This window comes from Heterodontus francisci, chromosome 4 (assembly GCF_036365525.1).
Source record: "Heterodontus francisci isolate sHetFra1 chromosome 4, sHetFra1.hap1, whole genome shotgun sequence".
Classification (NCBI taxonomy): domain Eukaryota; kingdom Metazoa; phylum Chordata; class Chondrichthyes; order Heterodontiformes; family Heterodontidae; genus Heterodontus; species Heterodontus francisci.
The window spans coordinates 13,431,832-13,459,731 of record NC_090374.1 but is presented as its reverse complement, the minus strand read 5'-3'; the positions used below and the strand labels follow the sequence as shown (position 1 = coordinate 13,459,731).

General features: G+C 47.4%; 1 protein-coding gene across 8 annotated transcripts in view; it reads left to right on the top strand.

Moving 5' to 3' along the window:
* The window catches only part of LOC137368898 (uncharacterized), a 140,136-nt gene that overhangs the window by 111,873 nt on the left and 363 nt on the right, over positions 1-27,900 (top strand). For 7 of the 8 annotated variants that reach the window (XM_068029154.1, XM_068029159.1, XM_068029158.1 and 4 more), the window contains one exon: positions 10,172-10,221. In XM_068029154.1, the coding sequence (XP_067885255.1) occupies positions 10,172-10,206 (35 nt within the window). In that variant the 3' untranslated portion in view covers positions 10,207-10,221. Of the gene's footprint in view, positions 1-10,171; positions 10,222-13,683; positions 14,120-27,900 lie in introns of those variants that run through there. The other variant, XM_068029152.1, reaches the window with a different exon arrangement.

Sequence of the window (27,900 nt, the reverse complement as noted above, 5' to 3'; positions counted from 1 at the left end):
TGAAGGGGTTGATGTCGGGGTAAATGTTCTTCTTTCCTGTACTTACCCTCATACTGAAGGGGTTGATGTCGGGGTAAATGTTCCCCTTTCCTGCACTTCCCCTGAGGGGGTTGATGTCGGGGTAAATGTTCCCCTTTCCTGTACTTACCCTCATACTGAAGGTGTTGATGTCGGGTAAATGTTCCCCTTTCCTGTACTTACCCTGATGGGTTGATGTCGGGGTAAATGTTCCCCTTTCCTGTACTTACCCTCGCACTGAAGGGGTTGATGTCGGGATAAATGTTTCCCTTTCCTGTACTTACCCTGAAGGGGTTGATGTCAGGATAAATGTTCCCCTTTCCTGTACTTACCCTCATACTGAAGGGGTTGATGTCGGGGTAAATGTTCCCCTTTCCTGTACATACCCTCACACTGAAGGGGTTGATGTCGGGGTAAATGTTCCCCTTTCCTGTACTTACCCTCATACTGAAGGTGTTGATGTCGGGTAAATGTTCCCCTTTCCTGTACTTACCCTGAAGGGGTTGATGTCAGGATAAATGTTCCCCTTTCCTGTACTTACTCTCACACTGAAGGGGTTGATGTCGGGGTAAATGGTCCCCTTTCCTGTACTTACCCTCCGTACTGAAGGGGTTGATGTCGGGGTAAATGTTCCCCTTTCCTGTACTTACCCTCCGGACTGAAGGAGTTGATGTCGAGGTAAATGTTCCCCTTTCCTGTACTTACCCTCCGGACTGAAGGAGTTGATGTCGAGGTAAATGTTCCCCTTTCCTGTACTTACCCTCCGGACTGAAGGAGTTGATGTCGAGGTAAATGTTCCCCTTTCCTGTACTTACCCTCCGGACTGAAGGAGTTGATGTCGAGGTAAATGTTCCCCTTTCCTGTACTTACCCTCCGGACTGAAGGAGTTGATGTCGAGGTAAATGTTCCCCTTTCCTGTACTTCCCCTCCGTACTGAAGGGGTTGATGTCGGGGTAAATGTTCCCCTTTCCTGTACTTACTCTCATACTGAAGGGGTTGATGTCGGGGTAAATGTTCCCTTTTCCTGTACTTACCCTGAAGGGGTTGATGTCGGGGTAAATGTGCCCCTTTCCTGTACTTACCCTCGCACTGAAGGGGTTGATGTCGGGGTAAATGTTCCCCTTCCCTGTACTTACCCTCACACTGAAGGGGTTGATGTCGGTGTAAATGTTCCCCTTCCCTGTACTTACCCTCACACTGAAGGGGTTGATGTCGGTGTAAATGTTCCCCTTTCCTGTACTAACCCTCACACTGAAGGGGTTGATGTCGGGGTAAATGTTCCCCTTTCCTGTACTAACCCTCACACTGAAGGGGTTGATGTCGGGGTAAATGTTCCCCTTTCCTGTACTTACCCTCATACTGAAGGGGTTGATGTCGGTGTAAATGTTCCCCTTCCCTGTACTTACCCTCACACTGAACGGGTTGATGTCGGGGTAAATGTTCCCCTTTCCTGTACTTACCCTCATACTGAAGGGGTTGATGTCGGTGTAAATGTTCCCCTTCCCTGTACTTACCCTCACACTGAACGGGTTGATGTCGGGGTAAATGTTCCCCTTTCCTGTACTTACCCTCACACTGAACGGGTTGATGTCGGGGTAAATGTTCCCCTTTCCTGTACTTACCCTCACACTGAACGGGTTGATGTCGGGGTAAATGTTCCCCTTTCCTGTACTAACCCTCACACTGAAGGGGTTGATGTCGGGGTAAATGTTCCCCTTTCCTGTACTTACCCTCATACTGAAGGGGTTGATGTCGGTGTAAATGTTCCCCTTTCCTGTACTTATCCTCGCACTGAAGGGGTTGATGTCGGGGTAAATGTTCCCCTTTCCTGTACTAACCCTCATAATGAAGGGGTTGATGTCGGGGTAAATGTTCCCCTTTCCTGTACTTACCCTCATACTGAAGGGGTTGATATCATTTTAAATCTTCCCCTTTCTTGTACTTACCCTCACACTGAAGGGGTTGTTGTCGGGGTAAATGTTCCCCTTTCCTGTACTTACGCTCATACTGAAGGAGTTGATGTCGGGGTAAATGTTCCCCTTTCCTGTACTTACCCTCATACTGAAGGGGTTGATTTCGGGGTAAATGTTCCCCTTTCCTGTACTTACCCTCATACTGAAGGGGTTGATGTCGGGGTAAATGTTCCCCTTTCCTGTACTTACCCTGAAGGGGTTGATGTCGGGGTAAATGTGCCCCTTTCCTGTACTTACCCTCGCACTGAAGGGGTTGATGTTGGGGTAAATGTTCCCCTTTCCTGTACTTACCCTCGCACTGAAGGGGTTGATGTCGGGGTAAATGTTCCCCTTTCCTGTACTTACTCTCGCACTGAAGGGGTTGATGTCGGGGTAAATGTTCCCCTTTCCTGTACTTACCCTCGCACTGAAGGGGTTGATGTTGGGGTAAATGTTCCCCTTTCCTGTACTTACCCTCGCACTGAAGGGGTTGATGTCGGGGTAAATGTTCCCCTTTCCTGTACTTACTCTCATACTGAAGGGGTTGATGTCGGGGTAAATGTTCCCCTTTCCTGTACTTACCCTGAAGGGGTTGATGTCGGGGTAAATGTGCCCCTTTCCTGTACTTACCCTCGCACTGAAGGGGTTGATGTCGGGGTAAATGTTCCCCTTCCCTGTACTTACCCTCACACTGAAGGGGTTGATGTCGGTGTAAATGTTCCCCTTCCCTGTACTTACCCTCACACTGAAGGGGTTGATGTCGGTGTAAATGTTCCCCTTTCCTGTACTAACCCTCACACTGAAGGGGTTGATGTCGGGGTAAATGTTCCCCTTTCCTGTACTAACCCTCACACTGAAGGGGTTGATGTCGGGGTAAATGTTCCCCTTTCCTGTACTTACCCTCATACTGAAGGGGTTGATGTCGGTGTAAATGTTCCCCTTTCCTGTACTTATCCTCGCACTGAAGGGGTTGATGTCGGGGTAAATGTTCCCCTTTCCTGTACTAACCCTCATAATGAAGGGGTTGATGTCGGGGTAAATGTTCCCCTTTCCTGTACTTACCCTCATACTGAAGGGGTTGATGTCGGGGTAAATGTTCCCCTTTCCTGTACTTACCCTCGCTCTGAAGGGGTTGATATCATTTTAAATCTTCCCCTTTCTTGTACTTACCCTCACACTGAAGGGGTTGTTGTCGGGGTAAATGTTCCCCTTTCCTGTACTTACGCTCATACTGAAGGAGTTGATGTCGGGGTAAATGTTCCCCTTTCCTGTACTTACCCTCATACTGAAGGGGTTGATTTCGGGGTAAATGTTCCCCTTTCCTGTACTTACCCTCATACTGATGGGGTTGATGTCGGGGTAAATGTTCCCCTTTCCTGTACTTACCCTGAAGGGGTTGATGTCGGGGTAAATGTGCCCCTTTCCTGTACTTACCCTCGCACTGAAGGGGTTGATGTTGGGGTAAATGTTCCCCTTTCCTGTACTTACCCTCGCACTGAAGGGGTTGATGTCGGGGTAAATGTTCCCCTTTCCTGTACTTACTCTCGCACTGAAGGGGTTGATGTCGGGGTAAATGTTCCCCTTTCCTGTACTTACCCTCGCACTGAAGGGGTTGATGTTGGGGTAAATGTTCCCCTTTCCTGTACTTACCCTCGCACTGAAGGGGTTGATGTCGGGGTAAATGTTCCCCTTTCCTGTACTTACTCTCGCACTGAAGGGGTTGATGTCGGGTAAATGTTCCCCTTCCCTGTACTTACCCTCACACTGAAGGGGTTTATGTTGGGGTAAATGTTCCCTTTTCCTGTACTTACCCTCATACTGAAGGGGTTGATGTCGGGGTAAATGTTCCCCTTTCCTGTACTTACCCTCATACTGAAGGGGTTGATGTCGGGGTAAATGTTCCCCTTTCCTGTACTTACCCTCATACTGAAGGGGTTGATGTCGGGGTAAATGTTCCCCTTTCCTGTACTTACTCTCGCACCGAAGGGGTTGATGTCGGGGTAAATGTTCCCCTTTCCTGTACTTACCCTCGCTCTGAAGGGGTTGATATCATTTTAAATCTTCCCCTTTCTTGTACTTACCCTCATACTGAAGGGGTTGATGTCGGGGTAAATGTTCCCCTTTCCTGTACTTACCCTGAAGGGGTTGATGTCGGGGTAAATGTTCCCCTTTCCTGTACTTACCCTCACACTGAAGGGGTTGATGTCGGGGTAAATGTTCCCCTTTCCTGTACTTACCCTCATAGTGAAGGGGTTGATGTCGGGGTAAATGTTCCCCTTTCCTGTACTTACCCTCGCACTGAAGGGGTTGATGTCGGGGTAAATGTTCCCCTTTCCTGTACTTACCCTGAAGGTGTTGATGTCGGGGTAAATGTTCCCCTTTCCTGTACTTACCCTCATACTGAAGGGGTTGATGTCGGGTAAATGTGCCCCTTTCCTGTACTTACCCTCATACTGAAGGGGTTGATGTCGGGGTAAATGTTCCCCTTTCCTGTACTTACCCTCATACTGAAGGGGTTGATGTCGGGGTAAATGTTCCCCTTTCCTGTACTTACCCTCGCACTGAAGGGGTTGATGTCGGGTAAATGTTTCCCTTTCCTGTACTTACCCTGAAGGGGTTGATGTCGGGGTAAATGTTCCCCTTTCCTGTACATACCCTCGCACTGAAGGGGTTGATGTCGGGGTAAATGTTCCCCTTTCCTGTACTTACCCTCATACTGAAGGGGTTGATGTCGGGTAAATGTGCCCCTTTCCTGTACTTACCCTCATACTGAAGGGGTTGATGTCGGGTAAATGTGCCCCTTTCCTGTACTTACCCTCATACTGAAGGGGTTGATGTCGGGGTAAATGTTCCCCTTTCCTGTACTTACCCTCGCACTGAAGGGGTTGATGTCGGGTAAATGTTTCCCTTTCCTGTACTTACCCTGAAGGGGTTGATGACGGGGTAAATGTTCCCCTTTCCTGTACTTACCCTCATACTGAAGGGGTTGATGTCGGGTAAATGTTCCCCTTTCCTGTACTTACCCTCATACTGAAGGGGTTGATGTCGGGTAAATGTGCCCCTTTCCTGTACTTACCCTCATACTGAAGGGGTTGATGTCGGGTAAATGTGCCCCTTTCCTGTACTTACCCTCACACTGAAGGGGTTGATGTCGGGTAAATGTCCCCCTTTCCTGTACTTACCCTCGCACTGAAGGGGTTGATGTCGGGTAAATATTCCCCTTTCCTGTACTTACCCTCGCACTGAAGGAGTTGATGTCGGGGTAAATGTTCCCCTTTCCTGTACTTAACCTCACACTGAAGGGGTTGATGTCGGGGTAAATGTTCTGCTTTCCTGTAGTTACCCTCGCACTGAAGGGGTTGATGTCGCAGTAAATGTTCTCCTTTCCTGTCGTTACCCTCGCACTGAAGGGGTTGATGTCGGGGTAAATGTTCCCCTTTCCTGTACTTCCCCTGAAGGGGTTGATGTCGGGGTAAATGTTCTCCTTTCCTGTACTTACCCTCACATTGAAGGGGTTGATGTCAGGGTAAATGTTCCCCTTTCCTGTACTTACCCTGAAGGGGTTGATGTCGGGGTAAATGTTCCCCTTTCCTGTATTTACCCTCGCACTGACGGAGTTGATGTCGGGGTAAACGTTCCCCTTTCCTGTACTTATCCTGAAGGGGTTGATGTCAGGGTAAATGTTCCCCTTTCCTGTACTTACCCTGAAGGGGTTGATGTCAGTGTAAATGTTCCCCTTTCCTGTACTTACCCTCGCACTGAAGGAGTTGATGTCGGGGTAAATGTTCCCCTTTCCTGTACTTACCCTCATACTGAAGGGGTTGATGTCGGGGTAAATGTTCCCCTTTCCTGTACTTACCCTGAAGGAGTTGATGTCGGGGTAAATGTTCTCCTTTCCTGTAGTTACCCTCATACTGAAGGGGTCGATGTCGGGGTAAATGTGCCCCTTTCCTGTACTTACCCTCGCACTGAAGGGGTTGATGTCGGGGTAAATGTTCCCTTTCCTGTAGTTACCCTCATACTGAAGGGGTTGATGTCGGGGTAAATGTTCCCCTTTCCTGTACTTACCTAGAAGGGGTTGATGTCGGGGTAAATGTGCCCCTTTCCTGTACTTACCCTGAAGGGGTTGATGTTGGGGTAAATGTTCCCCTTTCCTGTACTTACCCTGAAGGGGTTGATGTCGGGGTAAATGTGCCCCTTTCCTGTACTTACCCTCGCACTGAAGGGGTTGATGTCGGGTCAATGTTCCCCTTTCTTGTACTTATCCTCACACTGAAGGGGTTGATGTCAGGGTAAATGTTCCCCTTTCCTGTACTTCCCCTGAAGGGGTTGATGTCGGGGTAAATGTTCCCCTTTCCTGTACTTACCCTCGCACTGAAGGGGTTGATGTCAGGGTAAATGTTCCCCTTTCCTGTACTTACCCTCCGGACTGAAGGAGTTGATGTCGAGGTAAATGTTCCCCTTTCCTGTACTTACCCTCCGGACTGAAGGAGTTGATGTCGAGGTAAATGTTCCCCTTTCCTGTACTTACCCTCCGGACTGAAGGGGTTGATGTCGGCGTAAATGTTCCCCTTTCCTGTACTTACCCTCCGGACTGAAGGAGTTGATGTCGAGGTAAATGTTCCCCTTTCCTGTACTTCCCCTCCGTACTGAAGGGGTTGATGTCGGGGTAAATGTTCCCCTTTCCTGTACTTACTCTCATACTGAAGGGGTTGATGTCGGGGTAAATGTTCCCCTTTCCTGTACTTACCCTGAAGGGGTTGATGTCGGGGTAAATGTGCCCCTTTCCTGTACTTACCCTCGCACTGAAGGGGTTGATGTCGGGGTAAATGTTCCCCTTCCCTGTACTTACCCTCACACTGAAGGGGTTGATGTCGGTGTAAATGTTCCCCTTCCCTGTACTTACCCTCACACTGAAGGGGTTGATGTCGGGGTAAATGTTCCCCTTTCCTGTACTTATCCTCGCACTGAAGGGGTTGATGTCGGGGTAAATGTTCCCCTTTCCTGTACTAACCCTCACACTGAAGGGGTTGATGTCGGGGTAAATGTTCCCCTTTCCTGTACTTATCCTCGCACTGAAGGGGTTGATGTCGGGGTAAATGTTCCCCTTTCCTGTACTAACCCTCATAATGAAGGGGTTGATGTCGGGGTAAATGTTCCCCTTTCCTGTACTTACCCTCATACTGAAGGGGTTGATGTCGGGGTAAATGTTCCCCTTTCCTGTACTTACCCTCACACTGAAGGGGTTGTTGTCGGGGTAAATGTTCCCCTTTCCTGTACTTACGCTCATACTGAAGGAGTTGATGTCGGGATAAATGTTCCCCTTTCCTGTACTTACCCTCACACTGAAGGGGTTGTTGTCGGGGTAAATGTTCCCCTTTCCTGTACTTACGCTCATACTGAAGGAGTTGATGTCGGGATAAATGTTCCCCTTTCCTGTACTTACCCTGAAGGGGTTGATGTCGGGGTAAATATTCCCCTTTCCTGTACTTACCCTGAAGGGGTTGATGTCGGGGTAAATGTGCCCCTTTCCTGTACTTACCCTGAAGGGGTTGATGTCGGGGTAAATGTGCCCCTTTCCTGTACTTACCCTCGCACTGAAGGGGTTGATGTCGCAGTAAATGTTCTCCTTTCCTGTCGTTACCCTCGCACTGAAGGGGTTGATGTCGGGGTAAATGTTCTGCTTTCCTGTAGTTACCCTCGCACTGAAGGGGTTGATGTCGCAGTAAATGTTCTCCTTTCCTGTCGTTACCCTCGCACTGAAGGGGTTGATGTCGGGGTAAATGTTCCCCTTTCCTGGACTTCCCCTGAAGGGGTTGATGTCGGGGTAAATGTTCCCCTTTCCTGTACTTACCCTCATACTGAAGGGGTTGATGTCGGGGTAAATGTTCCCCTTTCCTGTACTTACCCTGAAGGGGTTGATGTCGGGGTAAATGTGCCCCTTTCCTGTACTTCCCCTGAAGAGGTTGATGTCAGGCTAAATGTTCCCCTTTCCTGTACTTACCCACGCTCTGAAGGGGTTGATGTCAGGATAAATGTTCCCCTTTCCTGTACTTACCCTCATACTGAAGGGGTTGATGTCGGAGTAAATGTTCCCTTTCCTGTAGTTACCCTCATACTGAAGGGGTTGATGTCGGGGTAAATGTTCCCCTTTCCTGTACTTACCCTGAAGGGGTTGATGTCGGGGTAAATGTGCCCCTTTCCTGTACTTACCCTCACACTGAACGGGTTGATGTCGGAGTAAATATTCCCCTTTCCTGTACTTACCCTCGCACTGAAGGAGTTGATGTCGGGGTAAATGTTCTGCTTTCCTGTAGTTACCCTCGCACTGAAGGGGTTGATGTCGCAGTAAATGTTCTCCTTTCCTGTCGTTACCCTCGCACTGAAGGGGTTGATGTCGGGGTAAATGTTCCCCTTTCCTGGACTTCCCCTGAAGGGGTTGATGTCGGGGTAAATGTTCTCCTTTCCTGTACTTACCCTCACATTGAAGGGGTTGATGTCAGGGTAAATGTTCCCCTTTCCTGTACTTACCCTGAAGGGGTTGATGTCGGGGTAAATGTTCCCCTTTCCTGTACTTACCCTCACACTGAAGGAGTTGATGTGTGGGTAAACGTTCCCCTTTCCTGTACTTACCCTCACACTGAAGGAGTTGATGTCGGGGTAAATATTCCCCTTTCCTGTACTTACCCTGAAGGGGTTGATGTCAGGGTAAATATTCCCCTTTCCTGTACTTACCCTGAAGGGGTTGATGTCAGGGTAAATGTTCCCCTTTCCTGTACTTAACCTGAAGGGGTTGATGTCAGGGTAAATGTTCCCCTTTCTTGTACTTACCCTGAAGGGGTTGATGTCAGTGTAAATGTTCCCCTTTCCTGTACTTACCCTCATACTGAAGGGGTTGATGTCGGGGTAAATGTTCCCCTTTCCTGTACTTACCCTGAAGGAGTTGATGTCGGGGTAAATGTTCTCCTTTCCTGTAGTTACCCTCATACTGAAGGGGTCGATGTCGGGGTAAATGTGCCCCTTTCCTGTACTTACCCTCGCACTGAAGGGGTTGATGTCGGGGTAAATGTTCCCTTTCCTGTAGTTACCCTCATACTGAAGGGGTTGATGTCGGGGTAAATGTTCCCCTTTCCTGTACTTACCCTGAAGGGGTTGATGTCGGGGTAAATGTGCCCCTTTCCTGTACTTACCCTGAAGGGGTTGATGTCAGGGTAAATGTTCCCCTTTCCTGTACTTACCCTCACACTGAAGGGGTTGATGTCAGGGTAAATGTTCCCCTTTCCTGTACTTCCCCTGAAGGGGTTGATGTCGGGGTAAATGTTCCCCTTTCCTGTACTTACCCTCGCACTGAAGGGGTTGATGTCAGGGTAAATGTTCCCCTTTCCTGTACTTCCCCTGAAGGAGTTGATGTCGGGGTAAATGTTCCCCTTTCCTGTACGTACCCTCATACTGAAGGGGTTGATGTCGGGGTTAATGTTCCCCTTTCCTGTAGTTACCCTCATACTGAAGGGGTTGATGTCGGGGTAAATGTGCCCCTTTCCTGTACTTACCCTGAAGGGGTTGATGTCGGGGTAAATATTCCCCTTTCCTGTACTTACCCTGAAGGGGTTGATGTCGGGGTAAATGTGCCCCTTTCCTGTACTTACCCTCGCACTGAAGGGGTTGATGTCGGGTCAATGTTCCCCTTTCCTGTACTTACCCTCATACTGAAGGGGTTGATGTCGGGGTAAATGTTCCCCTTTCCTGTACTTACCCTCATACTGAAGGGGTTGATGTCGGGGTAAATGTTCCCCTTTCCTGTACTTACCCTGAAGGGGTTGATGTCGGGGTAAATGTGCCCCTTTCCTGTACTTACCCTGAAGGGGTTGATGTCGGGTCAATGTTCCCCTTTCCTGTACTTACCCTCATACTGAAGGGGTTGATGTCGGGGTAAATGTTCCCCTTTCCTGTACTTACCCTGAAGGGGTTGATGTCGGGGTAAATGTGCCCCTTTCCTGTACTTACCCTGAAGGGGTTGATGTCGGGGTAAATGTTCCCCTTTCCTGTACTTCCCCTGAAGAGGTTGATGTCAGGCTAAATGTTCCCCTTTCCTGTACTTACCCTGAATGGGTTGATGTCGGGGTAAATGTTCCCCTTTCCTGTACTTACCCCCACACTGTAAGTTCTGCAATCTGCTCTGATCCCTTTTTCTTTTGTTTCAGATGTAATCTATGCAGCTGTTGTGACCACACGTTAGGAGTGATCATTAACAGTAAGTATGAAACCTGTGGAACTGAGGCCGCTCTGTTTCTCCACTCAAATGTGAGGGAACTTCACAGGACTCACCAGCTCTTAAACTTGGCATTCTCTTTCTCCACAAATTATTTTTGATTTCTATACAATATAATATATCTCCTACATCTTTCCAATATAATACAGTTCCTCTATCTATATCTCTTTCATTGCCTGTCCTATTTGCCTCGAGAAGGTGGTGCTGGACATCTTGCTGTGTTGTGATTGTTTTGAACAACAATGGCTTGCTGGATCACTTCATAAAGCATTAAGTAAAATAAAGACTTGCATTTAGCTGGCACCTCTCAGAACTTGAGGATGCCCCAAAGCGCTTTACAGCCTTTACTTTTGAACTATAATCACAGTTGTCATTGAGGAAATGTGGCAGCAAATTACACATAGCCAGCTCCCACAAACAACAATGTGATAATGACCAGATAATCTGTTTTAGTGATGTTGGTTGAGGGATAAATATTGGTCAGGGACAAAAACAAGAAATGCTGGAGTCACTCAGCAGGTCAGGCAGCATCTGTGGAGAGAGAAGCAGAGTTAACATGTCCAAGTTCACAGACCTGAAACTTAACTCTGCTTCCCTCTCCACAGATGCTGCCTGACCTGCTGAGTGACCCCAGCACTTTCCGCTTTGCTGCCACATACTTACCCTGCTGTGTCCCAGTGTCCTATGAAGTCGCAATCCTCTTCTCCCACTCAAGTGTAACATTCCTTCATGTAGGCGTGCTACACCTGGGTGAATAATCTTAATTTTGCACATTCCAGGACATGAGACGTAAATAGACCATTAAAGGTATTACAGAGGCTTACAGACACAAATGGGAATGCATGGGTGTCACAGTAATGTAAATACGTCTTTCACCAAATGTTCCTCACCAACATGTGTGTCCTTTTCTCTGTGTGAATGATGTGTGCCAGCATGTAGCGCCAATGTCACATCCCTAGGCACCATTGGCCTTTCAGGAGAGCCAATGCAATAACATCATTACCATGCCACCATTACTCATGAGCGTCTCCATGGATTCAGTGACATGGACATTGGCTCCGTCAGCTGCTACCACTAATATTTTACACAGGAATGCTGCAGATGTGGACTGGTGTACAGCAGGTGAGCGAGGGTGATGTGTGGTTTGCAGAGCTCATCTCGGTTCCTATGGAGCAGAGAGCCTTTGTCTGATAAGGCACTGCCGTACATCCTTAGCTCACTGCTAGCCCTGCATGCAGAGCCTGGGTGTCATCTGTCCTCCCATGCATCTTTCATGTTGTAGGTCCTCAGCATCCTCATAGTCCGAGGAGGAATCCTGTTGTGCAGAGCAGCAAAGAAAGGAGCTGGTCTTTTCGGCCTGTAGTACAGGGATCACCCTATCCATACAGGCAAGCATGCCGATCTCCTGCTCAATGGTGGCTCATGTAGCTCAGTGGCTGGCGTTGTATCTCTCCTCTGCTGCAGTGGTGGGATCTCTCACTGGTGTCTGGAGCCATGTCTGCAAAGGATAGCCCTTATCTCCAAGAAGCCACCCTGCCATCTGAGCCAGTTCAGTGAAAAGCAGTGGCAGCCGGGATTGGTGCAAGACCCAGGTGTCATGGCAGCTGCCTGAGAAGCGGTCACACATTCGCTGCAAGCATCTGCGGTGTTCACATACCAGCTTCACCTAGATTGAGAGGGCTGCTTTAATGGTGACATCTGCGGGTGGTAGCCTGGCGGGAGGCCTGATGTTCACATGAGTGCAGTCTATGAACATTACAACCTATGGTTCTCCGGCAATGGTGCCAGAACCACTGGCCCTCTGGGCCCGGCTGTGAGAGTCCATCCTGAAGCAGAGATCCTCACCGGCCCTCCGGTGCAGGGCATTGGTGACCTCTCTGATGCAGCAGTGCACTGCTGACTGTGTGACCCCACAAAGCCCCTAAAAGGCTGCAGAAGCGTCAGGCTTGAGAACCGCTGCCACTTTGAGGAACAAAGGCATGGGATGTCCACCGGAGCCCATGGGCTGCAGGTCATTCTTGAGCAGGGCACAGAGACATATCACCACCCTCTCTATATACGCAATCTCCTCTGACACTGGTGCTCTGACATCCGATGGCATATCATGTGGGGCCTGTAGATGCACGGCAAACGTAATGGCGCGCTCTCCTTGGGGACTGCTGCTCACGACCGGGGGCCTGTACGTGGATCGCACCTGCCTGTTGATATTGCCTCTGGCGCATACGGATCCTCACATGCAGAGGATAACACAATGTAGGATGAGCCATACCTATTTCCATGTGATAAATAAAGTTGAACCCTGCATGTATTCAAAGGTCCCTAATAGGGCAGGGATTGGGGTTGACGGGTACATCAGCTGCTTTCCTGGATCAACTATGTGGTGTGCCACGGCATTGCCCATCTTGGCCAACGCTCAGACTGGCACAGCATGACCACATCAAGATCCCACCAGCTGAATCGATTACCCTCACCATCAATATAACCTTAATGCTCCTGCCCTTTCTGGCACCCCCCCCACACAGGGTGCCTAGTATTCCATTGGCCCCTCACAAACACAGAGCTTACATTGTTAATGGAGGGATGGTACATGGTACCTCCCTTCATGCCAGTACAGCTTTCCCCCCAGTAATCCCAGACCACCTCCCTACCAGAATGCAGAGTGAGACCTCTGTGTATCCTCCACTCCCTCCTCCCTTCCGTAATGCAGAGTGAGACCCCTGAATATCTCCCCTCCCTCCTCCCTTCCGTAATGCAGAGTGAGACCCCTGAATATCCCCCCTCCCTCCCGTAATGCAGAGTGAGACCCCTGAATATCCCCCCTCCCTTCTGTAATGCAGAGTGAGACCCCTGAATATCCCCCATCCCTCCTCCCTTCCGTAATGCAGAGTGAGACCCCTGAATAACAGAACTTACCTTTGCTGGCGACAACTTCTGCCTCTGAGGACCCGCCGGCTTTTCAAATCGTGAATGGGATGGCCCATGATGGCCTCCCGTTCATTGGAAAATACGGAAGTGTCAGTGGAGAGGTGGCAGGCTGCATAACCAGCAAAGGTAACTACTCTTTACCATATGCTAATTGTGGTGCCGCCGCCGTTCGGTGGGGTGCCACACCGAGGTCCCACCACTGCCGGTAATATGCGGTGGGCCCTTCTCGACGTCTCGGGGCGATGCGGGCTTCTCCCCTCAGCATTTTACCAGACCCCGCGCCACAACTCGTGGCATCGAGGGGCTGGTAAAATTCAACCCGTTCTGTTGGACCAGAGTGACATATAGGCCAGACTGGGTAAGGACTGCAGGTTCCCTTCCTTGAAGGATACAAGTGAACCAGTTGGGCTTTTACAACATTCCAGGAGGTTTTCATAATAATTTTTTCTGGGGCCAGCCCACCAGATTTATTGAATGTAACCGTAACTCATTGACTCTGGTTTGCTGGTTTGGTTACAGTAATGACCACAGCATGCACCCAGACCAACCCAGAGTACACCAGCTGGAGTCTGAGCTGGCAAGAGAGTCATCAGGATTTGTGATGGATAAATTATGCTGACTAACTGAGTGGATCTTTTTGAGGAGGTCACTAATGAGGTGAACAGAGGAACATCTATGGATATTGTCTATATATGCACTTCCAGAGGCACTTGATGTGTTCCACATAAGTGATTATTCGTATGTGTTAGGGCTCTGGGATTGGAGGTAACCCTGTGTTTGGGAGTTGGGAAACAGAGATTAGGGATAAAGGGAATGCCCTCTGGCAGAATGTGACAAGTGGTGTTCCCCAGGGATCTGTAGTGGGGCCTCAACTTCTCACCATATTATATCAAAGACCTGAATGAAGGAATAGAGAGTTGTATATTCAAGTTTGCAAATGACACTAAGTTAAAGACACTGTAAGTTGTGCAGATGGGAGCAGGAAGTGACAAAGAGACATAGACAGGTTAAGTGAGTGGGCAAAAATGTGGCAGATGGTGTTCAGTATGGAGAAGTGTGAGCTAATCCACTTTGGATCTGAGAGAGACCAATCAGAATGGGCGGTACAGTGGCGCAGTGGTTAGCACCGCAGCCTCACAGCTCCAGGGACCCGGGTTCGATTCTGGGTACTGCCTGTGCGGAGTTTGCAAGTTCTCCCTGTGTCTGCGTGGGTTTTCGCCGGGTGCTCAGGTTTCCTCCCACATCTAAAGACTTGCAGGTGATAGGTAAATTGGCCATTGTAAATTGCCCCTAGTGTAGGGAGGTGATAGGGAATATGGGATTACTGTAGGGTTAGTATAAATGGGTGGTTGTTGGTCGGCACAGACTCGGTGGGCCGAAGCGCCTGTTTCAGTGCGGTATCTCTAAATAAATGAATATTCTTTTTAAAGTGGGAGACTAGGAGCAGTGATGTACCAAAGGGATTTAGGTGACAAGTCACTAAAAGCTGGTAAACAGCTAGAAAATGTAATCAAAAGTTGTAATGGAATGTTGGCCTTCATCTCAAAAGGATTAGAATGCAAAAGTGAGGAAGTGACACTTCAGTTGTACTGAACCTTGGTCAGATCCCATCTGGAGTCCTGGGTTCAGTTTTGTGAATCACACATCAGGAATGATATATTGGTCTTGAAGGAAATAAAACAGATTCAGCAGAATTATACCAGGGCTTAAAGAGTTAAATTATTAGGTATGGTTGTAAACAGTGGGTATACAGTCGGGAGGGAGTCCTGGGATTCCTCAGTATTGGTTCCATAAATTTGGCTTCTATTCCCTTGAAGTTAGAAGGTTGAGGTGTTTGAGATGTTAAAAGGATTCACTATAGTTGATAGAAAGAAGCTATTTCCACTGGTGGGGAATCCAGAGCAAGGAGGCACAATGTTAAAATTAGAGCTGGGCCGTTTAGGCGTGGAATGAGGAGGCACTTTTTCACACTAACAGCAATGGAAGTCTTGAACTTTCTTCCCAAAAAAGACTCTGGATTCTGGGGTTTGTTCCGATCAGGTGAGGAGGGATTGAAGGGCTTTCTTCTTTTCTTTCTCCTTGTTTCACCACAACAGGTTTAATTCTTTTTTAAAGTGGATGTACTTGCCAATTCAGTGGGTGTTTGATTATTTACATGCTTTGATCATAAAAAGAACCAATCGGACAGGTTTTCTTGAATTTAACAAAGAGGTTAACTTTATTATACTTTATTATAATAAAGGGGAGGCAGTGGCGTAGTGGTATTATCACTGGACTAGTAACCCAGAGACCCAGGGTATTGCTCTGGGGACATGGGTTCAAATCCCACCACAGCAAAAGGTGGAATTTGAATTCAATTAATAAATCTGGAATTAAAAAGCAAGTCTAATGATGGCCACGAAACCATTGTCGATTGTTGTAAAAACCTATCTGGTTCACTAATGTCCTTTAGGGAAGGAAATCTGCTGTCCTTACCTGGTCTGGCCTACATGTGACTCCAGACCCACAGCAATGTGGTTGACTCTTACATGCCCTCTGAAATGACCTACCAAGCCATTCAGTTAGGGCAATTAGGGATGGGCAATAAATGCTGGCCTGGCCAGCGACGCCCACATCCCATGAATGAATAAAAAAAAATTATAACTGATCTAAGTAAAACAATAAACTACACTCCAACTTTCACACACACACTTCAGGTCCACTCACACAAATAGGGGAAGGGTAGATTGATCAAGTTCGAGTCCATAGATAAAAAGGGTATACAGTCTGGGAAGTTTGGTGATTTGGCTGGCTTCCAGCTGAATTCGGTGGTCTTGATGTTTCTGGTTTGAAGAGATAGATGACTGGTTCGATGGGTCTCATGGAGACAGTGAAGGAGATGATTTCCTGTTTGTAGCTGGAGTCTGGCAGAGATGGCCACAGTCAGCAGGCAGGGTTTGAACCTTGCAAGCTGGAATGGAGAGGGAGAGAAAGGAGGTACCCCCACTGGAACCTGCAGCACCTTCACCAAACCAATCCTTGCCATCAATGAATCAATCTAAACCAATCTGTGCCATCAGTGAATCCAATCCAAATTGGTCCAAACCAAACTGTGTTCGCACTAAATCAAACCATGCTATCACTGACCTAATCCAAACAATTCCAAGCCAATCAGAGCCATCATTAATTTAAACCACTACCCACCTCCCTCCTCCTCATCCCATCACTAACCTCCCTTCTGTAAGGCCCTTGAATGTATTGTCACCTCAGCTCTGTACCCATCTCTCCTGAAACTCCCTATTGGAATGCCTTTACTCTGGCATCCTCCCTTCTCACAGCACTGAGAATTCCGTGGCTAAAGTCACAAATAATGCCTTCTGCATTCTTCTTCCTTATCCTGTTTGTAGTAGCTGACACCATTGAAAATGCCATCTTCTTTCATCGCCTCTCCTCTATTTTCCCTGTCTTGTGTCCAATTCTACTCATCCTGACAGGGCCAGTACATCTCCATCAATGAGCACGATGGGCTGAATGGCCTACTTTTGTGCTGTGACAATTTAATGATTCTATGATTTATCTGCCTTTGCTCCACATTCCTTGATAACCTGACCAAAGAAAATTCCATCTCCAAATGATCCTCAGCATCCAGAGAATTTAGTGTGGGGAGAGATTTGCAGATATCCACTACCCCTTGTGTGAAAAGGTGCTTCCTGATTTCATCCTTGAATAGCTTAGCTCTAATTGAAAGATTGTATTTCCTTGTTCTGGAGTCGCTCACCTGCAGATGCTGAGGATCAGTTGGAACTTTCAAGACTGAGATCAATAGTTTTTTGTTTGCTAAGGTTATCAAGGAATATGGAACAAAGGCGGATAAATCATCGAATCATTGAATGATACAGCACAAAAATAGGCCATTCGGTCCATCATTCCTGTGCCAGCTCTTTGAAAGAGCTATCCAATTAGATTCACTTCCCTGCTCTTTCCCATAGCACTGCAAATTTTGTCCACTTGAAGTGCTTATCCAATTCCTTTTGAAAATTGTTATTGAATGTGTTTCCACCACCCTTTCAGGCAACGCATTCCAGATGATAACAACTTGGTGCATAAAAAATATTTTCTTTCAGTCTCCTCTGCTTCTTTCACCAATTATCTTCAATCTGTGAGCTCTGACCCTTCTGCCACTGAAAACAGTTTCTCTTTATTTACGCTATCAAAACCCTTCATGATTTTGAAAACCTCTACCAAATCTCCTTTTAACATTCTCTGCTCTAAACAGGACAATCCAAATTTCTCCAGTCTGTCCAAATAATTGTTGTCTTTCATCCCTGGTACCATTCTAATAAACCTTCTCTGTATACTGTTAAGGCTTTTGCTTCCTTCCTAAAATGTGGTGCCTAGAATTAGCCACAAAACTCCAGCTGGGGCCTAAACAAGTGTGTTATAAAGGTTTAGCATAACTTCTTCACTATAAGAACATAAGAACAGGAGTAGATTTTATGGCCCCTCGAACTTGCTCCACCATTCAGTGAAATAATGCCTGATCTTTTGTACTGTATTCATAAAGCCAGGAATTCCGTCTGCCTTTGGACCAGCATTTTCAAATGTCCTAACACCTTCAAAGGCTTGTGTATGTACACCCCTAGGTCTCTCTGCTCCTGCAGCACTTTAAAATTCAACCATTTAGTTTATTTTGTCTCTCCTCATTCTTCCTTCCAAAATATATCATTCACGCTTCCCCTGCATCAACCTTCATCTGTCATGTGTCTGTCTGTTTTACCAGTTTGTCTATGTCCTTCTGAAGTCTGTCCACTTCACTGTTTACTACATTGCCAAGCTACATGTCATCTTCAGTCTTTGAACTAATGTCCTGTATATTTAAGACCAGGCCATCAATATATATCAAAAAGAGCAGTGGTCTTAATATCTGGGAAACACCACTGTTTACTTCCCCCTAGTCTGAGAAACAACTGTTCAGCACTATTCTCTGCTTTCTGTCCCTTATTCAATTTTGTATCCCTGCAGCTGCTGTCCCTTTATCCATGGGCTTTAATGTTGCTGACAAGTTTAGTATGTGCTACTTCATCCAATGTTTGAAAGTCCATAAATAAAGCATCAACCACATTACCATCACCAAGCCTCTCCTTTAATTCATCAAATAACTCTATCCAGTTAGTCAAACACGATTTGCCTCTTAACAAATCCCTGTTGGATTTCATTTATTAACCCATATTTTACCAAGTGCGAATTAATTTTGTCCCAGAATAATGTTTCTCAAAGTTTCCCCATCATTGGGCTGACTGGCCTGTCTTTACAGTGTTTATGCCTCTTCCCCTTTTTTGAACAGAGGTGTAACATTTGGAATCCTCCAGTCCTCTGGGACCATTCTCATACCAAGTGAGGATTGGAAAGTTGTAGCCAGGAACTCCCCAGTTTCCACCCTTACTTCCTTCAGCAACCTCGGATGCATCCCATCCAGACCAAGTGACTTTCCAACTTCGAATCCTGACAGCCTTCGAAATACCTTTTAATCTCTTTTTATCCTATTCAATTCCTTTCCTCTTTTATATTGGCAACATCTTCTTTAGTGAAGTCAGATGCAAAATACTCATTTCATACCTCTGCCTCCACATAAAGATCGTTTTAGTCCATAATTGGCCTCATGCTACCCTTTTACTATTTCTATGTTTATAAAAGTTTCCTTTCTACATTAGTCACTAATCTATTCTTATACACTCTGCTTCTCTTCTTTCGTTTTTCTGTTCTCCTCTGTGTTTGATTTGGTTCTCTACTGAAATATGAAACTGACAGTTATCATAAGCTTCCTTTTTCTGTTTCATTTTAATCTCTATATCTTTATTCATCCAGGGATCTCTAGTTTTGGATGCCCTTCCTTTCCCTATCATAGGAATGTGTCTAGTCTGTGCCTGAACTATCTCCTCTTTGAAAGACGTCTCATTGCCCATTTAGTGTTTTCTCTGCCAGTCATTGTTTCCTATACAACTGTGAAGGATCCCTTTATAACACACTGAAGTTAGCCCTCCTCCAAATGAATATTTTCACACATGATTTTTCCTTCTCCTTTTCCATAACTGTTCTAAACCTGATAATATTATGATCACTGTTTCCCAAATGCACCCCACTGAAGCATGCTGCACTTGTCAACTGCATTCCCAGCACTAGATCCAGCACTGCTTTCTTCCTCATTGGGCTGGAAACACACTGATCAAGAAATATCTCCTGGAAGCATTTCAGGAATTCCATCCCTCTTTTCCCTTTACACTTTTACAATCCCAATCTATATCAGGATAATTGAAGCCCCCTTTTATCATTACTTTGTAATTCCTGCATCTTTCTGCAATTTGCCTTCAGATTTTCTCCTCCATCTCCTTCCCACTATTTGGAGGCCAAGAGTATACAGCCTGTAATGTAATAGCTCCTCTATTGTTCCTTAATGTTCACCAACTAGATTCTGTCTTTAGTTTATTTGATCAATTCTGCCACTCCCATCACACGCCCCACATCTTTTTATACTTCCCTATCTTTCCTGAACAGCTTGTCGCCAGGAATATTAAGGTCTCCATCCTCTCCTTGCAAAATATTCTGCACCTGCATAGTGATGTCCTTTACACTGGCACCACAGAAGAAACACTCTCATCAGTAGTTGCAATGGCCGGAATTTTACGCCACCCCAGTGGGTTGGATGGTGGCGTGGGGGCAGCGTAAAATTGAGCGGCAGGCTCCAGGAGGCCTACCCGCCCCGATTCCATCTCCGAACAAGTTTCCGGAGATCCGGTGGAGGCAGCGGGGGGTGTGAAACGGCCCGCCTGCCCGAGGCCAATCAAGACCCTTCGGTGGCCACTTAACGGCCACTTAAAGGCCCTTTCCCGCCTCCATGGGTATTTTCCCCATGGCAAGCAGGTGTGCTGGGGACATGAAAGGCCGCCCAGCGATAGCTGCCAACCTTTCCGTGCCCCGGGGGGTTGGGGAGCATGGCAGTCGGGCACAGGGTGCCCGATTGAGGGCCGCCCCTGCCTCCCAACCCATCCCCAGGATCCAAGATGCCACCCCCCCCCCCCCCCGCCAAATAACAACCCGAGCCTCACCAGGGCATGACCGATCCCCCTGGTGAGGCAACCCAAACTTACCTACTCTCTCAAAGAACAAAGAAAATTACAGCACAGGAACAGGCCCTTCGGCCCTCCAAGCCTGCGCCGATCCAGATCCTCTACCTAAACATGTCGCCTATTTTCTAAGGGTCTGTATCTCTTTGCTTCCTGCCCATTCATGTATCTGTCTAAATATATCTTAAAAGACGCTATCGTGTTCGCATCCACCACCTCCGCTGGCAACGCGTTCCAGGCACCCACCACCCTCTGCGTAAAGAACTTTCCAAACATATCCCCCCTAAACTTTTCCCCTCTCACTTTGAACTCGTGACCCCTAGTATTTGAATCCCCCACTCTGGGGAAAAAGCTTCTTGCTATCCACCCTGTCGATACCTCTCATGATTTTGTACACCTCAATCAGGTCCCCCCTCAACCTCCGCCTTTCTAATGAAAACAATCCTAATCTACTCAATCTCTCTTCATAGCTAGCGCCCTCCATACCAGGCAACATCCTGGTGAACCTCCTCTGCACCCTCTCGAAAGCATCCACATCCTTTTGGTAATGTGGCGACCAGAACTGCACGCAGTATTCCAAATGTGGCCGAACCAAAGTCCTATACAACTGTAACATGACCTGCCAACTCTTGTACTCAATACCCTGTCCGATGAAGGAAAGCATGGCGTATGCCTTCTTTACCACTCTATTTACCTGCGTTGCCACCTTCAGGGAACAATGGACCTGAACACCCAAATCTCTCTGGACATCAATTTTCCCCAGGACTTTTCCATTTACTGTATAGTTCACTCTTGAATTGGATCTTCCAAAATGCATCACCTCGAATTTGCCCGGATTGAACTCCATCTGCCATTTCTCTGCCCAACTCTCCAATCTATCTATATTCTGCTGTATTCTCTGACAGTCCCCTTCAGTATCTGCTACTCCACCAATCTTAGTGTCGTCTGCAAACTTGCTAATCAGACCACCTATACTTTCCTCCAAATCATTTATGTATATCACAATCAACAGTGGTCCCAGCACGGATCCCTGTGGAACACCACTGGTCACACGTCTCCATTTTGAGAAACTCCCTTCCACTGCTACTCTCTGTCTCCTGTTGCCCAGCCAGTTCTTTATCCATCTAGCTAGTACACCCTGGACCCCATGCGCCTTCACTTTCTCCATCAGCCTACCATGGGGAACCTTATCAAACGCCTTACTGAAGTCCATGTATATGACATCTACAGCCCTTCCCTCATCAATCAACTTTGTCACTTCCTCAAAGAATTCTATTAAGTTGGTAAGACATGACCTTCCCTGCACAAAACCATGTTGCCCATCACTAATAAGCCCATTTTCTTCCAAATGGGAATAGATCCTATCCCTCAGTATCTTGTGGCTGCAGGGATGGTGTTGGAGGGAGGGTTTTGGTTTCCTGGATAATTGGGGCTCTTTCTGGGGGAGGTGGGACCTCTACAAACAGGATGGTCTTCACCTGAACCAGAGGGGTACCAATATCCTGGGGGGGAGATTTGCTAGTGCTCTTCGGGGGGGTTTAAACTAATTCAGCAGGGGGATGGGAACCTAAATTGTAGTTCCAGTGTGCAGGATGTTGAGAGTAGTGAGGTCAGGGATAAGGTTATAAGGACACAAGAGGGCACTGGCAAGCAAGAGCTTGGTTTAAAATGTGTCTACTTCAACGCCAGGAGCATCCGGAATAAGGTGGGTGAGCTTGCAGCATGGGTTGGTACCTGGGATCTCGATGTTGTGGCCATTTCAGAGACATGGGTAGAGCAGGGACAGGAATGGATGTTGCACGTTCCGGGATTTAGATGTTTCACTCAGAACAGAGAAGATGGTAAAAGAGGGGGGGGGGTGTGGCATTGTTAATCAAGGAAAGTATCACAGCGGCAGAAAGGACGTTTGAGGACTCGTCTACTGAGGTAGTCTGGGCCGAGGTTAGAAACAGGAGAGGAGAGGTCACCCTGTTGGGAGTTTTCTATAGACCTCCAAATAGTTCCAGAGATGTAGAGGAAAGGATAGCGAAGATGATTCTCGACAGGGGCGAGAGTAACAGGGTAGTTGTTATGGGGGACTTTAACTTTCCAAATATTGACTGGAAATACTATAGTTCGAGTACTTTAGATGGGTCAGTTTTTGTCCAGTGTGTGCAGGAGGGTTTTCTGACACAGTATGTAGACAGGCCAACCAGGGGCGATGCCACATTGGATTTGGTACTGGGTAATGAACCCGGCCAGGTGTTAGATTTAGAAGTTGGTGAGCACTTTGGTGATAGTGATCACAATTCGGTTAGGTTTACCTTAGCAATGGGCAGGGACAGGCATATACAGCAGGGCAAGAATTATAGCTGGGGGAAAGGAAATTATGATGCGATTAGGCAAGATTTAGGATGCGTAGGATGGGGAAGGAAACTGCAGGGGATGGGCACAATCGAAATGTGGAGCTTATTCAAGGAGCAGCTACTGCGTGTCCTTGATAAGTATGTACCTGTCAGGCAGGGAGGAAGTTGTCGAGCGAGGGAGCCGTGGTTTACTAAAGAAGTTGAAGAGCTTGTCAAGAGGAAGAAGAAGGCTTATGTTAGGATGAGACGTGAAGGCTCAGTTAGGGCGCTTGAGAGTTACAAGCTAGCCAGGAAGGATCTAAAGGGAGAGATAAGAAGAGCAAGGAGAGGACACGAGAAGTCATTGGCGGATAGGATCAAAGAAAACCCTAAGGCTTTCTATAGGTATATCAGGAATAAAAGAATGACTGGAGATAGGTTAGGGCCAATCAAGGATAGTAGTGGGAAGTTGTGTGTGGAATCGGAGGAGATAGGGGAAGTGTTAAATGAATATTTTTCGTCAGTATTTACAGTGGAGAAAGAAAATGTTGTCGAGGAGAATACTGAGATACAGACTACTCGGCTAGATGGGATTGAGGTTCACAAGGAGGAGGTATTAGCAATTTTGGAAAGAGTGAAAATAGATAAGTCCCCTGGGCCAGATGGGATTTATCCTAGGATTCTCTGGGAAGCCAGGGAGGAGATTGCAGAGCCTTTGTCCTTGATTTTTATGTCGTCATTGTCGACAGGAGTACTGCCGGAAGACTGGAGGATAGCAAATGTTGTCCCCTTGTTCAAGAAGGGGAGTAGAGACAACCCTGGTAATTATAGACCTGTGAGCCTTACTTCGGTTGTGGGTAAAATGTTGGAAAAGGTTATAAGAGATAGGATTTATAATCATCTTGAAAAGAATAAGTTCATTAGAGATTGTCAGCACGGTTTTGTGAAGGGTAGGTCGTGCCTCACAAACCTTATTGAGTTTTTTGACAAGGTGACCAAACTGGTGGATGAGGGTAAAGCCGTGGATGTGGTCTATATGGATTTCAGTAAGGCGTTTGATAAAGTTCCCCACGGTAGGCTATTGCAGAAAATACAGAAGTATGGGATTGAAGGTGAATTAGTGCTTTGGATCAGAAATTGGCTAGCTGAAAGAAGACAGAGGGTGGTGGCTGATGGTAAATGTTCATCCTGGAGTATAGTTTCTAGTGGTGTACCGCAAGGATCTGTTTTGGGGCCACTGCTGTTTGTCATTTTTATAAATGACCTGGATGAGGGTGTAGAAGGGTGGGTTAGTAAATTTGCGGATGACACGAAGGTCGGTGGAGTTGTGGATAGTGCCGAAGGATGTTGTAGGTTACAGAGGGACAGAGATAGGCTGCAGAGCTGGGCTGAGAGATGGCAAATGGAGTTTAATGCGGAAAAGTGTGAGGTGATTTACTTCGGAAGGAGTAACAGGATTGCAGAATACTGGGCTAATGGGAAGAATCTTGGTAGTGTCGATGAGCAGAGAGATCTTGCTTTCCAGGTACATAAATCCCTGAAAGTTGCCACCCAGGTTAATAGAGCTGTTAAGAAGGCATATGGTGTGTTAGCTTTTATTAGTAGGGGGATCGAGTTTAGGAGCCACGAGGTCATGCTGCAGCTGTACAGAACTCTGGTGCGTCCGCACCTGGAGTATTGCGTGCAGTTCTGGTCACCGCATTATAGGAAGGATGTGGAAGCTTTGGAAAAGGTGCAGAGGAGATTTACTAGGATGTTGCCTGGTATGGAGGGAAGGTCTTACGAGGAAAGGCTGAGAGACGAGGTTGTTTTCGTTAGAGAGAAGGAGGAGAAGAGGTGACTTAATAGAGACATATAAGATAATCAGAGGGTTGGACAGGGTGGATAGTGAGAGCCTTTTTCCTCGGATGGTGATGGCAAACACGAGGGGACATAGCTTTAAGTTGAGGGGTGATAGATATAGGACAGATGTCAGAGGTAGTTTCTTTACACAGAGAGTAGTAGGGGCGTGGAACGCCCTGCCTGCAACAGTAGTAGACTCGCCAACCTTAAGGGCATTTAAGTGGTCATTGGATAGACATATGGATGAAAATGGAATAGTGTAGGTCAGATGGTTTCACAGGTCGGCGCAACATCGAGGGCTGAAGGGCCTGTACTGCGCTGTAATGTTCTATGTTCTATCTTCTCCAGCAGCTTCCCTACCACTGACGTCAGGCTCACCGGTCTATAATTACCTGGATTATCCCTGCTACCCTTCTTAAACAAGGGGACAACATTAGCAATTCTCCAGTCCTCCGGGACCTCACCTGTGTTTAAGGATGCTGCAAAGATATCTGTTAAGGCCCCAGCTATTTCCTCTCTCGCTTCCCTCAGTAACCTGGGATAGATCCCATCCGGACCTGGGGACTTGTCCACCTTAATGCCTTTTAGAATACCCAACACTTCCTCCCTCCTTATGCCGACTTGACCTAGAGTAATCAAACATCTGTCCCTAACCTCAACATCCGTCATGTCCCTCTCCTCGGTGAATCCCGATGCAAAGTACTCGTTTAGAATCTGACCCATTTTCTCTGACTCCACGCATAACTTTCCTCCTTTGTCCTTGAGTGGGCCAATCCTTTCTCTTGTTACCCTCTTGCTCCTTATATATGAATAAAAGGCTTTGGGATTTTCCTTAACCCTGTTTGCTAAAGATATTTCATGACCTCTTTTAGCCCTCTTAATTCCTCGTTTCAGATTGGTCCTACATTCCCGATATTCTTCCAAAGCTTTGTCTTTCTTCAGCCGCCTAGACCTTATGTATGCTTCCTTTGTTCTCTTAGCTGGTCTCACAATTTCCCCTGTCATCCATGGTTCCCTAATCTTGCCATTTCTATCCCTCATTTTCACAGGAACATGTCTCTCCTGCACGCTAATCAACCTCTCTTTAAAAGCCTCCCACATATCAAATGTGGATTTATCTTCAAACTGCTGCTCCCAATCTACATTCCCCAGCTCCTGCCGAATTTTGGTAGAGTTGGCCTTCCCCCAGTTTAGCACTCTTCCTTTAGGAACTCTCTCGTCTTTGTCCATGAGTATTCTAAAACTTACGGAATTGTGATCACTATTCCCAAAGTAGTCCCCTACTGAAACTTCAACCACCTGGCTGGGCTCATTCCCCAACACCAGGTCCAGTACGGCCCCTTCCCGAGTTGGACTATTTACATACTGCTCTGGAAAACCCTCCTGGATGCTCCTTACAAATTCTGCTCCATCTAGACCTCTAACACTAAGTGAATCCCAGTCAATGTTGGGAAAATTAAAATCTCCTATCACCACCACCCTGTTGCTCCTACATCTTTCCATAATCTGTTCACATATTTGTACCTCTATCTCACGCTCGCTGTTGGGAGGCCTGTAGTACAGCCCCAACATTGTTACCACACCCTTCCTATTTCTGAGTTCTGCCCATATTGCCTCACAGCTCGAGTCCTCCATAGTGCTTTCCTTCAGCACAGCTGTGATATCCTCTTTGACCAGTAATGCAACTCCTCCACCCCTTTTCCCTCCCTCTCTATCCCGCCTGAAGCATCGATATCCTGGGATATTTAGTTGCCAATCATGCCCTTCCCTCAACCAAGTCTCAGTAATAGCAATAACATCATACTCCCAGGTACTAATCCAAGCCCGAAGTTCATCTGCCTTACCTACTACACTTCTTGCATTAAAACAAATGCACCTCAGATCACCAGTCCCTTTGCGTTCATCATCTGCTCCCTGCCTCCTCTTTCCCTTAGTCACGCTGACTTCATTATCTAGTTCCTTACAGGCTTTAGTTACTACCTCCTTACTGTCCACTGACCTCCTCATTTGGTTCCCAACCCCCTGCCACATTAGTTTAAACCCTCCCCAACAGCGTTAGCAAAAGCACCCCCAAGGACATTGGTTCCAGTCCGGCCCGGGTGTAGACCGTCCAATTTGTAATAGTCCCACCTCCCCCAGAACCGGTCCCAATGTCCCAAAAATCTGAACCCCTCCCTCCTGCACCATCTCTCAAGCCACGCATTCATCCTGACTATTCTTTTATTTCTACTCTGACTATCACGTGGCACTGGTAGCAATCCTGAGATTACTACCTCTGAGGTCCTACTTTTTAACTTGGCTCCTAAGTCCCTAAATTCTGCTTGTAGGACCTCATCCTGTTTTTTACCTATATCATTGGTGCCTATGTGCACAACAACAACTGGCTGTTCACCCTCCCCCTTCAGAATGTTCTGCAGCCGATCTGAGACATCCCTGACCCGTGCACCTGGGAGGCAACATACCATTCGGGAGTCTCGTTTTCGACCACAGAACCGCCTATCTACTCCCCTTACAATCGAATCCCCTATGACTATAGCCCTTCCACTCTTTTTGCCGCCCTTCTGAACAGCAGAGCCAGCCACGGTGCCATGAACCTGGCTACTGCTGCCTTCCCCTGGTGAGCCATCTCCCTCAACAGTATCCAAAACGGTATACCTGTTGTGGAGGGAGATGACCGCAGGGGACACCTGCGCTGCCTTCCTGCTCTTTCTCTGCCTTTTGGTCACCCATTCCCTTTCTCCCTCAGCAATCCTAATCTGCGGTGTGACCAATTCACTAAACGTGCTATCCACGACCTCCTCAGCATCGCGGATGCTCCAAAATGAGTCCATCCGCAGCTCCAGAGCCGTCATGCGGTCTAACAAGAGCTGCAGCTGGACACACTTCCTGCACGTGAAGGAGTCAGGGACATCAGCCGTGTCCCTGAGCTCCCACATTGAGCAAGAGGAGCATAACACGGCTCCATCAGATCGGCTGGGCTGCAGTCCCAGCAGTGGCCACCGCACCTGGTGGCGCTGCTGAGACTAAGAGCTGCTGGTCCGCTGATTGGCCAGCAGCTCACTGAGGCGGGACCTCCTCCCTCAAGTGGGTGGAAGTCCTGTCTCGGGCCAATTAGAGCCTGGAGATCGGTAAAATATGGGACGGATCCCCAGGCTGGGCGGAAGCGGGGTCGTCACCAACATTTACGTCGGCGTCCGGCTCCCGTCCGCCCACTGTAAAATTCCAGTCAATCATGCCTGTCTATCAAATTCCCTATGTCTACTGTATTTCTACATTTCGTTGTCTCTCCATGTGCAGTTATTTGCCCCACAGTTACTGTTCATTTGCTCTTAGAATTCTTTTTTGCTTTTTCAATGAGATGAAGTGTGTGGTTGTGTGTGTGTGTCATTATATGTGTGGTGGTGTGTGTCCATATGTGTGTTTGACTGAGCACACATGCCTTGTGTCAGTGTTGTACATGACCGGCTGAA